The sequence below is a fragment of the Botryllus schlosseri genome, chromosome 13 (genome assembly GCF_051294905.1).
Source record: "Botryllus schlosseri isolate E-star chromosome 13, Bs_hap1, whole genome shotgun sequence".
NCBI lineage: Eukaryota > Metazoa > Chordata > Ascidiacea > Stolidobranchia > Styelidae > Botryllus > Botryllus schlosseri.
Genome location: NC_137248.1, coordinates 2,488,907 through 2,504,779, shown reverse-complemented (window position 1 = coordinate 2,504,779; position 15,873 = coordinate 2,488,907). Strand labels below are relative to the sequence as shown.

The window sequence follows — 15,873 nt, the reverse complement described above, 5'->3', positions numbered from 1 at the left end:
CATAATTTTTTCATAAATCAGCATAAACAATATCATTTTTGGGCAGATTTATGCTGCATGAAATTTTTCTTCGCGCGGCGCGCGATTCAGTATCATATATGTTCATGTTGGCTCTAATATGGGGACTATAACAACCTCACAAAAACTGCGATCAAAAATCACAATTCCATTTGTGTGCCTTGGAATCAACTTTTATCAAAATACACCAACCAAAACTCTGTCAACAAAAGGAGTTCGTGTATCACCAGGGTTGTAATGACTCGAGTCATGACTCGACTCGAGTCAGACTCGAGTCACGATTTTCAGATGACTCGACTCGACTCGAGTCATTTTCTCAAAATACGGAAATGACTCGACTCGACTCGAGTCAATCTGTGTATTGACTCGACTTGGACTCGAGTCATTGCGCATGACTCGAAGCAAGTCATTGACTCGAGATTCAGACGGCCAAGACCGACATTTCATTGTAATTTCGAAGCCAACACACTATTGGGATTTCGTTTGTTGGTACTGGTGCTTGAAAATGCGACCAGAAACTGCTAAAAGTGAGGAAAATTGATATATTATAAATGCGAACCATTCAATATCACCAAACAGAGTTAAAAAAGTGGGTTTAGGAAGACTTTAACTGGAAACTGAGCAGTCAACACAATGACTTGGACTCGGACTCGAGTCATAATACCATGACTCGGACTCGATCCTCTGTTCGCTGACTTGGACTCGGACTTGACTCGGTGGGAATTGAAAATGACTCGACTTGACTCGAGTCAAAAATATAAAAGTGAGATTGACTTGTGACTCGAAGCCTTGTGACTTGGTTACAACCCTGTGTATCACCTAAAAATAGTACATTGAACGCTCTCTCATTCGAAATTTCATGCTGGTGACGTCATATTTTGTGATACGATTGTTGATATACAATGTTCTTTCCAATTCTCTACTAGTTGCTGACGATTACCCCTGACGAGTGTCAGCCGAAAATATTCGGGTTCATTTCAATATGAATATACTATTTAATTGTATATTGAAGTTCTGTACCTCCAAGAAGCTCTTCAAAAATAAATAAAAATAACCTTCATTTACAAAAATAAGTGTAATTGTAATCGCAATTACGAGATAACGGTGTATTCATGGAGTCGGTTTAGGCGGTTTGGATGCTTTATTGAAAGATAGTGGTTCTAAACCTGGGGGTAGTTTGCCTTCATTCTGGAGTTCGCGAATATGTTGAACGTAATCAGCTTCCAAAATTGGCCATGAGTATGTCTGGACAAATGTGCCAATCTTTAATTAGTAATCCGCTCATCAAATTTACAGCTGGACCAGGGAACATTTTCAAATTGGAAATGGAGTCGCGACCATAAAACGTTGTAAACCACCGGATGTGCGGTGTTTATATAGCTTCGGTGGTGCAGTGCGCATCGGCATTAGGTTGATAAAATAATCATATCGGTGGGACATGAACATGACTTAACGATGTGCAATTATGCTCCTTACATTTTCGAAGTCGTCATCATCCTCCACCAGGTCTCTGATCATGTGGGCGGAGAGAGGATCAAAATTTTATAGTAGTATATATGGAAGAACCAATATTATTGATATAATAAATTAAAATCATTTAACGACCATGTGCAGTTAGTAAGCCCCCAGAAGTTGCATCGATTACCCTACGGTATGCCCTAGATCAGTGTTTATTTGGGCGGGAGGGGGCTGAAAAAAGGTGACTTCGGCCCTGGTTTCAACTTCAAACACACAACCATATACTCCTGAACCGGATCATGACCATTGACCACCTCTAGTCGATAGATAAAGCTTGCTGGTGTGACGTAATATTGATTGACAATGTGGTTAGACCTCATTTTGAAACCCGCTAGTGGGCGCTAAAGACCGTCCGGAATTTGTTCAACCAAAATATGGTAACCCTAATTTAGACACCTTCCTATCTTTTCATTGTATCGCGGTTTTGTGGTGTTTTGAAATGATGAAAATAATAATAAACTGATACTGAGCACTGTCCTTCACTAAAGCATCCAACCAGCCTTAACCGACTCTAGAAATATATACCGTTATCTTAAAATTGCTATTACAGTAAGACTTATTTCAGTAAATGATGATCTATTTCATTGCATTTTTGCGAGAGTGGTAGACCCCATGCATATTAAGTGCAATGTAGGTGACACTAAATCGCGCGCAGCGCGACGCGAAGAAAAATTACAAGTAACATACATCTGCTTAAAAATAATATTGTTCATGTTGATTTACGGATATTTTTGGCCAAATTCAAGCCTTCAAAATTCCGAACATTTCGGCATATTTTGGAATTTCCTCGCGGACGCAGTTTGAACAGTATAATTCTGGACAGGTCCGGACATACGGCAACCCTAGTATAATCGTTCACAATGAATATAGATATAGAGCTAATTCTTGGAGATACAGAACTAAATATACAGTTGAATAATATATTCATATCGAAATAAACCCGAATATTTTCGGCTGACACATATATACAATGTTCTTTTCAAGTCTCAACTAATTGCTGAGAATGCTGACGATCACCCCTGCGTGTCGGCCGAAAATATTCGGGTATATTTCGATATGAATAAATGGAATATATTATTCAATTGAATGCAGTTTGAATTGACGCATTTATCCTTATTGCAGTGACAGAATGTAAACATTGCCACGGGTAACGTCGCTCGCTGATTAATTTTGATGATATCGTTCAGTCTAGTTAAACGATTTCGACGATGAAATGACACGAAACAGTCGAAACGACACAATCAGAACCTGCTGTACCACAGCTTTATTTTGCAATATTCCTAATGCCACTACAAACGAATACATGCGACCTAAATCACTCGTAGACCTCTACTGCAAGCAATTGGCACTATCTTATCCGGGTACAGTATTGATGTTTCAAATCGAACAAGTGGATTCCGAAGATTATCATTAATGCATTTCACATCCAATATTGAGCATTTTGTGGTATGGTAACATCTTCATGATCTCGCTGTTGTAGTTGGACGGGCACTTGTCCTTGTCAAATGATAGTTTCAAACGTACTTGAAATGGACAATTATTTTCAAAACGATCACAACGTATATTGGATTAACGGCCAATATAAACGATTTTAGTGATTTAAATCCGCCTTTCCCCGTGCGGTATAAATGTTAAACACGAGCCCGTAAACTCTTTTAATGGCTTGTGAGCTCGGGAACCGCAATTTGTCTCCATTGTGTCCAATGATCCTCATCGCTTGCACGGTCTCGAGGGAGTTCGACCTTATTCTGTGTAACATCATGCCTCATTACGTAACGGGATGATTGCCTAAAAGACCATTGATCGCCTGAAAATTTGGAAAAAGCGTGTGATCTGAGAAATCGTTTTGTTGAATTTTAAATATTTAATCGCGCACGAAATAGGTTTAAGAAAGTAGAGGCGAGCACGCCTAATTAAAATTCAGAATCGCGAGGATCGCTTTCCTACCTATACCATCTTTTGAGTAAGTCGGTTAGAATCGATTTATCCTTCTGGGCGTCTCATATTTGAACACAAGCCTGGTTTTATCACCAGCCAAAAGTATACGTGTCAATTGCACTTAGCGCTATGGCTTGGTGTTATTCAAAAATAGGGCGATGCGCTGTAAAAGGTCATGCTCTAGGAAGGTCATATACATGAGACCAGTAAGCCTACTTACGCACACAGTATAAGATTTCTTCCCTGAACTAAAGCAATTTTTTTTGCAATATCAACACTCAACAGTCGATTTATAGGTCACCACTATACCTGTTTAGTTGTTTACACTTTTCCTACCCCAGTAAAAGAAAGAAATACCATATGGCGGAATTTGTGGTATACTTCTTACAATTTCTAAACATTCAGAGCTAGCACAGGCCATCTTGGTTATGCAATATGATGATACAACTCTCCCTTGAAGTATAGGCCTGTCTCCAGGAGGAACACACCACAGATATATGAACTTTTGACCATCTATTTCCCAGTAACTATTCAGGTATAAGTATCAGTACATTCAGAAATATAATCTCATAGCAGTTCATGCAAACAGACTCGGACGTATTCGATGTCAGCGTATTCATCTTTGGCTTGAAGTCTTGTTCGTCAGTACCGTAGAGTCCTTACGGCCTTTGCGAAACGGGTGTGTTTTTCGGCTCTGTAAACCGCTGGGCCTGTACCGTGTAGCTTCCAGCTCTTAGCGTGAGAGTGTGTTCATGTGTCGGTCTGTATTTAGTAACAGAAGGTTTTCACGCTTTGCCTTGTCAGGCGTACAAAATGTAAATTTGTTTACCAGCAGAGAGACATCGTCTTCGCTTTTACTGTCTGCGTAATCGGAATGGTTCATGTCACTTTTGACGTTTTCTCGCTCGTCAGAATCCGGTAATTCTGTTAGTTTTTGCTTTACGTCACTGTCGTGTTTTTTCTTGGCTGACGCCATCTCCGCGGCGTGACGTTTTCGCCATTTTGTTCGGCGATTTTGAAACCAGACCTGATCGAAACGAACAGATTTGCAAAGAGACAATCGGAGGTACACAACTTCAGCCTATAATCGAATCTTCATATTGAAATCTACCCGAATATTTTCGACTGACACTCGTCAGGGGCAATCCTCAGCAACTAGTAGAGAATTGAAAAGAACATTTTATATCAACAATATCCTTGTCAGCGATCATCGTCCGCAACTACTCCAACTAGTATATAAAGAATTGAGAAGAACATTTTCGATACGGTTGTTGATAAACAATGTTCTTCTCAATTGTTGGCGAGGGTCAGCCGAAAATATTCGGGTATATTTCGATATACGAATATATGTATCAGATGTGCATATTATTATTATAGATGGTAAAAATGAAGTGGCGCATATCACCGTGAAGGGTCTGGTGCACCACGTGCAAAGTTAGTAGTAAAGAATAGTCAATTCAGGACAAATACGAATAATGTGACAAGAGTCCACGAATTCGGCGACAGCCGTAAGAAGTAGCGGGTTAACAATTCAAATTTCAAATTCTTACATAAGTGGAACGGGGCCTACGATAACTTAGGTTAAGTTAGCTTAATTTATCGTAGGCCCCGAGTGGAATTATTTTTATTTTTACAAATACACATGGGTCATATCTGAAAATTGACGTCTCGTCGCAGATCTCATCAATGGGTTCGGACAGCGATATCTAAAAGTTCAACATATCTCTGGGTTCGGAGTGTGGTATTACATTACATTACATGATGAATTCTGCATACAATGCTGCATTCATTGCTTTGGAAACCTATATACGGCACTACTCTTACACAAAGTGCGATATATTAGACAAAATGTGCAACGCACGCACACGCATATACTCAGCAGCGGATCTAATGAAATTAATAATTTTATCATTCGAAATAATGTCGAACCGAGAGGCATCCTAGGCTGTAGATGTTATTCTTAATTCCATGGTGATCCACAACGATCATATTTCACACCAAACAATCCCATACATTGTACGTATTAGGGGTATTATATCGGTTTTTGTTGAATCCATATCATATACCGACTTATAGTGCGACCCAAACTGTTTTTACTGTATCGGTAGAAATATCCTTTGATAATGCGATTACCGAAATGTTACGTCGACTTTTGATGGATAGCGTAGCAGGTCAAGTTATCCGAAAATTCTCGAAGACCTAACAGACCAACTATCGACCTGTATATGATTGAAAAGCGTATCGCCCGAGTATAGTACATATTTCTGATCATTTGCGTGTAGCAAAAACATGAAGTATAACCTTTTTCGTAAAGGACAGAAAGCGACAACATCTTAACGAGCACAAAATTTCGCGTTAAATTCAGACTCGTACAAACTACCAATCTAGTAAGCTGATGGTCTAACTAACTACTGTTTTTGAGTAGTTCTAGTGGTAGTTGTGGATTTTGAAAAGTGAGTAGTTCAAGTACTTCTCTTCAAGTACAACTAGAAACACTCGCCTACGTTCGGCATGAATTGTCAACCTGTGTTCTGTTGTGTGATGTTCTTGCAGCCATTGCCAGCTCAGATTCATCACTGCTAACAGTGGCGTAGCCAGCGGGTGAGTTTTTGGGGTCGAAGTCCGTCCCATTTCAAAATCGAAACCCCGTCCTTTTGAAATGTCGATTCTATCTTGAATATTTCTTAGCTGATTTGTAATTCAGCAATTCGTGCATCAGTTATCTAGTTAGTTGTGTTAGTTAGTTAGTTGGTTTGTTGGGGATATTTAAAGGTCGTTGGTTCAAGTTCTAGTAGTTGGTTTTCAAATATGAATAGTTCTAATTCTAGTTGGAAATTTTGAAAAGTATGGAGATCTAATTCTAGCTCTCTTTATTGTGAGTTTTGAAAAGTGAGCGGTTCTAGGTCTATTCCTAGTTCTAATTGGACGTTTTGAAAAGTGAGTAGTTCTAGTTCCAGTTCTAGTTGCGAGTTTTGAAACGTGAGTAGTTCTAGTTCTATAGTTGCGAGTTTTGAAAAGCGAGTAGTTCTAGTTCTATTTGCACGTTTTGAAAAGTGAGTATAGTTCTAGTTGCGAGTTTTGAAAAGCGAGTACTTCTGGTTCTAGCTGCAAGTTTTGAAAAGTGAGTAGTTCTGGTTCTCGTACTAGTTGCACGTTTTCACCAGTGAGTATAGTTCCATTTCCATAGTTGCGAATTTTTAAAGGTGAGTAGTTCTAGTTGCGACTTTTGAAATCTGAGTAGTTCTAGTTATCTGTGTAGTATCAGTTTATTAATAATTTAATCAATTCAAAACACCACAAGACTGCGAGGCCATGAAGAGATAGGACGATGTCGAAACGACTAGGAATAGAAATCAGACACACTCTAGTTCTAGTTGCGCGTTTTGAGAATCCCGTAGCCGTAGTTTGTACATGTCTGATCAATGTTACTTTAAACGCATAACTCAATTTGCAACGGACATCTCATGGCATCGCTACGAATATCCACGAAGACATTACAAAACTCGAGACATGCGATAGATCTTCATAAAGACACCAAGGGTTATAACGGTCGTTGCGATTAGCATTATTCACGAAATCAAATCAGATGGATGATTGCGTCTGACAAATAAATTGCCTCGCGTCATCAATATTTAAATTCATAGTCCCGCAGGACCCTACATCGGCGTGGCTCGTTGTGCTACTTCACTATGGCTGTAAAATTTCCCGAGGGATCATGTAACACGTTCTGGTATCAATAAAATCGGGTGACGCACTGCATCCGCAGAGCAGCGCTAATCGTTGTTGACTGCCTTGATTTCCGCGTCCCACTGCGGACGTTTTAATACGGTCTCACGATAAACCTGCGGTGGCCATGTTCGTCTAAACCGCAAGACGATCTGCCGTGTACCGACTTGTGTACAGACATTATTCCGTAGTAATGGAGTATACGATTACAGTTTTCTTTGTGATTTGTTATTCCCATCCCAGGCGACATTATGAGATTTGAGAGGGTGCAATAATTAACGTGTACTACATATCGCTGCCTACGAAACATGTAGTAGCCTATAAAGCCACGAACATTAGTAGAAACGACGTATCTGTGAAGTCGAGGTCAGCCCCCACTGCATTGTCACAAAGTGCATTGAAATAGGTGGTGTCGAAATGTCAAGTTGCCTTTAATGTGATGTAAAATTGGCATTCTATTGCGTTCGCATTATTCATACTGCTGTGACTTCATAATGAGTGATATTCGAAAACAATCATGTTGAGTCACCAATAACTAGGGATGGACACAATGATTCGAGTACTCGAATCTGAATCGAGTATTAATTTTAACGATTCGAGTCGAGTAGTAAAAGACGATTTCTTTCGAGTACTGAAATTATACGCTTCTCGCCACTGAATAGTTAATATATCAACGAGATTTATAGTTTCGATACTAATTTTTAGTGTTGAAGCCTTGAAACCTTGATTGGCGGTATTGAAGCATACGAAACATAGTACAAAGCTATACGAAGGTTACTGGACATAGCACATTTCTGAAGTCTCAACGCTCCCTCTAAGCTGCGCACGTGCGCAAAGGCGCAGTTCTGACACAGTCTCTGCGCACAGAAAATCTAAGTTGCGCACAAAAAATCCAAAGTGATGACTTTTTTTTAGTCGTTACGCACTGTTGTTCAAGGGTCTGCGCAGTGACTTGGTGAGTGTGCGCAGACTCGTCAAAAATTAGAGGTAACATTGGTCATGATTATACCATTTCATTGTAACCGAGTGCAATGAAATCGGTATGGTCGAAAAAATACCAAAGTATCATTCATGAGATGGATAACAGCCATTATATTCGGTTCAACACATTTCCAAAATGCAAGTAATCGTATGATTGATATCTATATGTATACTATATTTGATTACACTCCATGGCGATGTGCTAGAATTTATTATCAAATTTACATTAGTACGCAACTTCTCATGTGTATGCTGAAGGATTCGTCAGATTGAATAGGGAAATCGAGGTATGCACTGCACGTATGTGGGGTTTCAGTAGAAAATGCTCCACGTAAATAATATTCTACAAGTAAATGTCAGGCCCCACTACCAATGTTTCCTCTAATTTTTGACGAGTCTGCGCACACTCGCCAACTTACTGCGCAGACCCTTGGACAACATTGCGTAACGACTGAAAAAAAGGTCATCACTTCGGATTTTTTGTCCGCAACTTAGATTTTCTGTGCGCAGAGACCGTGTCAGCACTACGTATTTGCCCACGTGCGCAGCTTAGAAGGAACATTGCCCACTACTTACCTTTACTTGTGATTCTGACATTCCTAGGGTGTACGCGAGTTGAGCTCGCTCTGGACCGGCGAGATATTTGGTGTGTTCAAACGTCTTCTCCAGTGCGAAAATCTGTTGCCCGGAGAACGTGGGACGCGTGTGCTTTTTCTTGTCGCATTTTTCCATCGTCAGATTTGGCAGCGTCGAGTCTGAAATGGTAATCAAGAGTTGGCACGTTTCTATATGGTTATTGGTTAGTTACTGTGACAGGGCAGTCGCTATTCATGGTTGTAAACAATCGCATTACTGATTACTAGGGCATACGAAATATGCAGTACAAAGATTAATTAATGTGATGTTTTGTGTTAGGGTTCGTTTGTATTAATTTTCGTGGATTATTTGAATCTATGAAAGACTGTGTTGACACAAGTGTAAGCAACTGAAAAACGCATAAATCGTCAATATTTTTTCAATTCTCTACTAGCTGCTAATGATTAGCCCTCACGAGTATCAGCCGAAAATATTCGCCAATATGTATATTGTATATATTAGTCAAACCACTAGTAGTAATCATTTATATTGGTATAGCAATAGCAGTAATCGTAATCATTATATTTTTGAGTTTCGTACGCCTAGTAACTTGCAATCTCTCCAATACCAAGTGTAATTGTCATCGATTGCAAGGCCTACTATAGTACCGGAGTTAGCACTACAGAACGCATATTGACAACTATGGTCAGTTTTGTGGGATTGGCGAAGTAATATATCATCTTTCCGAGCTTGCAGCAGAATATTTAACTGAAATCGACAGATTAGCCTTTGACAGTTGAATCCGCCATTTTGACTTGAAATAAACAAACAATGTCGAAGTTTGTATACTGCACTACCGGTAGATCGGTTCCGTTCGTAGTCGACGTGTTGATAAGAAGGCTTGGTATGGTGTCATCTCTCGATTTCAGCTAATGTGTCAGTCATAAAGTCATCAACCTCCATGTCCACACGTCAAAGGCTACATAATAGGCACATCAAAGCGAAATAAGTTGATTTAATAGTTTTTAAAAGTCAGATTTATCGGTCTGCAACTATATTTAATGTTACAAAAACTTGGATATCCAGCGGAATCCGTTTTCAAATACGTGTAGGTAGAAGATATTGCGTAAAACATTTTATGTATACACAAATATATTCAAGGCGTTTGTACGACCGAACGTAAATGGACGAGATATAGACCGTTTATCAGCAAATATTCGCTCAGTCACCTAAAGTCTTATATACTGAGGAAGTTCAACATTCCGCCTATCCTCAAAGAGAAGGTTGCTGGATCAACTATAGGCTAAAATGTTATTATATGTATTCGAGTCACATGCATAAAACTAGCAAACAATTCACCACGACCATGTGTCGAATTTGGCGTTAATATTCGTATTACCACCTCCACTGAGCCTTGCACCTAGTACCTACTAAGCAAACAAATGCATTATTGCACCTTGACACCCATGCATATGTGCGCTATGTAGTATAATTGTACAATATCTATTCCCACTTCCCAGTCCTGTGCTATCGCCGGCAGAACAATCAAGACAACTCTACCGTCTAAGAGTATACACACTTGCCGAATTCAAAATCTATGCATTAGACAAGGTCAAGATTCTATATATATATTATATTTCCACTTTTTGTATGTTAACAAGTCATTGTGTAAAGCGCCCTACAGTAGCATAGGCTACTATGTTTCTATGTTGGTCTATAAATTATTATTGTACGTATATGTTGGCTTAGTGGCGCTCAAAGTAATCTTCGTTCGAACTGTGATAAGGCAAGTCAAGGATATGCCCACACAGGGATGCCCCTGTAATTCTTTTAGACTTAGATTTTAACAAGGATTAAAGATCTTGGTAATCAGTTCAGGTCCTAACAAGTTGTTACAGTGTGTAGGCCTATATGCAGTGTGACAGAAAGAAGAAAGCATTTGTTTTACTGAATCAACATGTTCTTCTTTGTTAGTTTATTTTTGAAAGGGGATTCATTCTATTTCCGAAAAGACTCACAAATCAGATTATATGTATCACACGAATTGCATCTTTCAATCGCGATCGACAGGCAAATATATGCCAACACGCCTGCCCTACATAATACATTTCTCCAATATTTTTTTAATCGATTTCATTTGCGGCCCGCGACACAATCGAGATAATAATGTTGTCAATGGAACATTTGCCTTGTTTGGAATTCATTAAAATAATGGCCCCGATCACTTGTCGAGGGTGATTGGACAATGTACATATTTGACGAAAAATATGCTGCAATAGTGAACGCGTATAACTCCGCCCGGTCATTAATTGAATGATAGCGTAATTGGCAAGCAATGATTTGAAGTGTTGGAAAACAGAGAGTGTTTGCGGCCGTATGAAAATATATTGATGACGAGGTAAATACGATATCAGTTGCATATTGTGCAATAGAAAGCATAATTACAGCGCAGCCATCTCAATCCTGGCGTGCAGAAATTGACCATAAAGACATTTTCGTACCATAAACCAGAAGATATACTTTTGGAGGTGCAGAACTTCAATATACAATTGAATAATGCCTTCGTATTGAAATAACCCCGAATATTGTTGACTGACACTTTTCAGGGGCAAGGGCAATCGTCAGCTTCTATAGTTCTGTTGAATTCTGTTGTAGTCGCTGACGTAACCCCTAACGAGTGGCAGCTGAAAATCTTCGGGTTTATTTCAATGGGAATATACTGTAATCATCATCATCATCATCATTGGTTTATTAGCAATTTTATCAGTTCAATACACCACAAAAAATGCGATACAATGAAAAGAAAGGAAGATGTCGAAGCGACTAGGAGTTGTCTATGGAATCGGACACCCACCTTGGCCTAGGCGATGTAAAGAAGAGGCATGCACACTGAATGAAAGTAAAGAAGATAGTATAGAAAAAGGAAGCGACAAGAAATATAGGGCGGCTTGTCATGGGAAGCGAGATCGATAGGTCAGTCGTGGTCCGGTAATCTTGAGGATGGACTGTATTTATTTCGTAGTAATTGCTTGTATTTCGACTTGAATGTGGACATGCTCGTCGACTGCCGGATGGCCGGCGGGATACTGTTCCACACATTAGGTCCGGCATATTTGATAGAGCGATGATCGTTTCGGTCGATCATATGATATTTGGACCCATATGAACCCATACCACATAGATGAACTTCCCAAACAAAAACTCATCAATTCTGCACAGCACGTTTTGTAATCAAGTCAATCCGAATCCAGTAAAGTTTTTATTGCTGTGTGTATGTATATCCGATCTGTGTAGGCCTACCTTGTTAATGAATGTAACAATATATACCACATGAAAGCACATCTTTCGAGGGAACTATTAATGCTGGGCAATTTATTAATAACTGCTGGAGTGCGAAGCTGTGTCTGTGACTCTGTGTACTGAAACACGTTTTTGATATTTGCTAATCGGGTTATTATTAGTGTTTCTCGTGGCATGGCTGCAAGGTTCAATCCTTCACTGCGGAGTAGGCTACCTCGCACTTCAAAGTTTTGATTTTATGACGTAATAGAGCTTTTCCATTTACCAAGCGCATTGATTAATTATTATCGAAACACATTTTGAATTTGACTATTCTCGGTCAGAATGGCACTGAAAAAATTAGCTATACACTAGTTTCGTCTAACTTCACTGGTACTGAATCTATACCTAGAGAATTGTCGGCTCATTCGCGAATTGCCGCTATCTCCGACAGAAACGGTCCAACACTACGAAGTTTGCGATATGTATTACAGAAACTGTAAAATTTATCTGTTCAGAATGCATTTTCATCGAATTGCTTCTATTTCCGTCGCCGTTATGAAACCAGCTTCGAATATTAATGTATAATTCTAGATTCAGATCATTGAGTCTATGAATGTATGAATTAACCACTGAAGTTATGGAATAAAATAATAACTCATATCAAGATGTATTCAAGTTATTTTTTCGTCAGTTTCTGTTTACAATATAATAACCAGAATTTAACTTGATGCTTTTGACGTAAGACAGTGTGCCAAATAAAATCAATTCATTGTTCTCACTTAGCAGTAGCACAGCGTTATAAGCAATACAGGGGAAAGAGAAGTCGTATTTTATGTTGCCATGGGCAACATCGGTAGAGTTAGTAAACAATTATAATCAACGCCGACAAAATCAAGTGATTTTACTGCAGAATGCAGTAAAGAACAATTTATATCCTATAATACAATTTAAAATACGAGTAAACCAACTTACTTCGGGGTCGTTTATCTCCCCAATCGTCATGCAGTAAACTGGGCCAATACAGCGCCGGACTGACAGGTAGATCGGCCAAAGTCTGCGGATACCCGGGCGATAACCCGATCGCGTTCGGCGGAATTGATGGATGGTGGGCCCGGTCGAGTCCAGATTCATGTAAATACATGGCCTTTGAAGCCTCTGAGAAAGCCATCGAGGCCGAATTGCCGATCACTCTGTTATCGCAGTTCATATCGGCGGCGCGTCGATTTAAAATGTCGTTTATACCGAACGGGGTGCCTCCTTGCTGCATTTGCATGAATCGCGCAGCGTATTGACTAGAGAAATTCCTTCTGAAGTCCTGAAAATTAGACTGTTGCGCCATTGACTTTGCGAATAAATGAGGAACGGCTTTGCCGGTCATAGTCCCGTTCGCATTAACATGTTCGTTATCAAGCCACTGGCTTGAAGATCGCGGCTCTTCCATCCTGGACATTGACATGAGTCTTTGACGGTATAATCTGTACTCTTCCTGTTTGAATACGTATCGATATACAATGTCTTATGTACATCAACGGCTGTGATACAGAATAGTCCTTCCCTCTCGTAAATCTGTCTCGTGTATCACTTTTTTTCTTCTTTTTTCATAAACCCGATCGAGTTTATCGAACAGTATTTCTCGCTTTTATCAATATGTAAAGCTAATTATTCCCTGCTACTGAACATTCGGGTCACAAACTAATTTAATTCAGGTGGAAAAATAGCGATTCGATCGCATATGTCGCGATTTAAGTCTTCTATTATTCGAACTCGTTTTGGAGACGCTTTGGATTCAAAGAATGGGATAGCGAAATGATTTCATCCTTTACATTCATACAAATGGAACAACAGACTGGTAGTTGAAGAGCTTCTTTATTTATATTGAAATAAACCCGAATATTTTCGGCTGACACTTGTTGATATACCTCACAAGAACAACCGCGCCGGGTCCATCCAAGTATACCGGTGCAGCCGAAACCAATATGGCGACGGGCTGATTCCAATATCGAAGAAGTTTTGATGTCACCAGTTCTCTCGCATTTGAAAAAGCACTGAAGTCGCGATTAATGTTTGGGTAATATCTATTTGTCCCCGCATTTATTCTCGTTAACCCGTAACAGCAGACTGGATGATTAAACCCGCAGTGTATTTTAGTGACGGGTAACTCCCAGTAATCCGAGGTAATATATGTTGATGTTTTTACAGAACTATATCTATTAGCAACTTATGAATCGGCCGGTCCTAATCAATGACCGCGCGTTGGAAATAATTTATGAATGCCAAATATTCTTTAGAGTCTAATAAGCATTTACTTATATTCGGTATTTTTAGGATATTCTTATTGAACTGAACAATATGACTATACTATTCAATTGTATATTGAAGTTCTGCAAGAGTATCTTCAAATATTTTAAGGACATAAAATCATTATTAAATTCTTGGACAGGAAGAACCAAATATTCCCAAACGGAATCCAAGTTTCACAGATCACGGTATCAATGTTTTGCAATGCTGGCTGTTAAAAATACTCAAGGCCTTCAAAACTTCTAGCATCAGTAATAATACAAGATCGTAAAGTATATAGGACAGTTTCAACCGATGCCAAGCTTAACTACTTCATGTTTATCGAACTTATGGCAATGCGTCTAGTAATGTATCCATCCTTGTGTAGTGTATGCAGATGCACGCAAGGCACGGATTTCTTTCTATCCAATGATCGATCCATAATCGTGATTCGTGATGATATAATGAGGCATCAGTGCAATCAGTTTTTACACTTCTACATATTCCAAGGATTCTATAAGATAAGATTAACCAAGCCGAAAACTGCCCCTAAGTTACCATAGCATTTTCCTTTACACTGTGCTCCAACCTATAAAGAATATATTTCACAAAATACGAAGACTGTTTTTATACAGTCAGGTGAAACAGCAGGTCTGGCTGTTTTCAAAGAATTCCGTGTTCAATTCCTAATTAGTCCATCTGCCCGTGCCACATTACCTACCCGTAGCATAAATCAAGGCAGTGAATGAGACATAATGAGCTACTTATTGAAGATAATTTGTGCGAATTAATTGATTTCTTAAATCTGTAACCTCTAGTAGGTATGTGGTCTTAAAACCCATGGGTCAATTCAAAGCATAAAAATCATAACACATTAAAACTGTATCACGCTGAAAACTGAATTTATTCTAGGCCTACCGTATTGACAAATCAATAGTCCAACATACAAGCAATCTGGCATCCGTTCCTAAATACCTTGAGTTGCATTTGGTGTTATCTATTGAGTGGGCTCTAGTAAAACAACTTCACTTCTTTCGTAGACTGTATTCTGCTTATGAAAATCACCTTTGACGTGCATTCGTTTGTTTTAGTAGAAATCATTAATAATCGTTGTCTTCAGATGGAAAATAGCAAACACTCGGATTCGCGGCAGTGCATCCAAAGTAATCATCTCGATTATATGATATACGACATCAATATTCCCGTGCAATACCAACAACATAACTATCGCAATTAATCACGCCGTGTTTGCCAAGCGGCGACACGACCAATGTGAATTCGCTACTTCTATCGACCAAATATTCCATCAAATCCCCATGCTGGTAATTAATGTGTTTGCACATATGACGCCAAGATAACGACGTTCAGTAAACGAGAAAAAGATGAGATTGCATGTGCTGACTACCGCACACACGCCTAAGTTGATCCTCAGTCAATCTTGCCTACTATATAATTAGCAGACCATCGCTATTAGAGCAGCGTTTATCTCTCCATATGTCTCACATTTGATGGAGATATCAATCTCGTTTGTGGTTTCTAAATCACAGATTTGCGTTA

At 39.3% G+C, this 15,873-nt stretch overlaps 1 protein-coding gene across 1 annotated transcript; it reads right to left on the bottom strand.

Moving 5' to 3' along the window:
- Nucleotides 1–3,970: 3,970 nt before the first annotated feature.
- LOC145454195 (homeobox protein Nkx-6.2-like) lies at nucleotides 3,971–13,991 on the bottom strand. Its single transcript, XM_080332211.1, has 4 exons — nucleotides 13,012–13,991; nucleotides 8,758–8,936; nucleotides 4,304–4,501; nucleotides 3,971–4,236 (listed from the first exon to the last, which is right to left on the bottom strand). Exons 1-4 carry the CDS (start codon nucleotides 13,493–13,495, stop codon nucleotides 4,225–4,227), a joined length of 873 nt encoding a protein of 290 aa, XP_080188337.1. The 5' UTR covers nucleotides 13,496–13,991; the 3' UTR covers nucleotides 3,971–4,224.
- Nucleotides 13,992–15,873: the final 1,882 nt, after the last annotated feature.

What these genes read in the sequence shown, in the direction of transcription:
- LOC145454195 (XM_080332211.1), bottom strand. Translation starts at nt 13,495, where the DNA reads ATGTCAATGTCCAGGATGGAAGAGCCGCGATCTTCAAGCCAGTGGCTT. An exon ending in GGGAGATAAACGACCCCGAA is followed by an intron (nt 8,937 to 13,011) that starts GTAAGTTGGTTT and finishes TTACCATTTCAG; the next exon opens with ACTCGACGCTGCCAAATCTG. An exon ending in TGTCAGAATCACAAGTAAAG is followed by an intron (nt 4,502 to 8,757) that starts GTAAGTAGTGGG and finishes CGTTTCGATCAG; the next exon opens with GTCTGGTTTCAAAATCGCCG.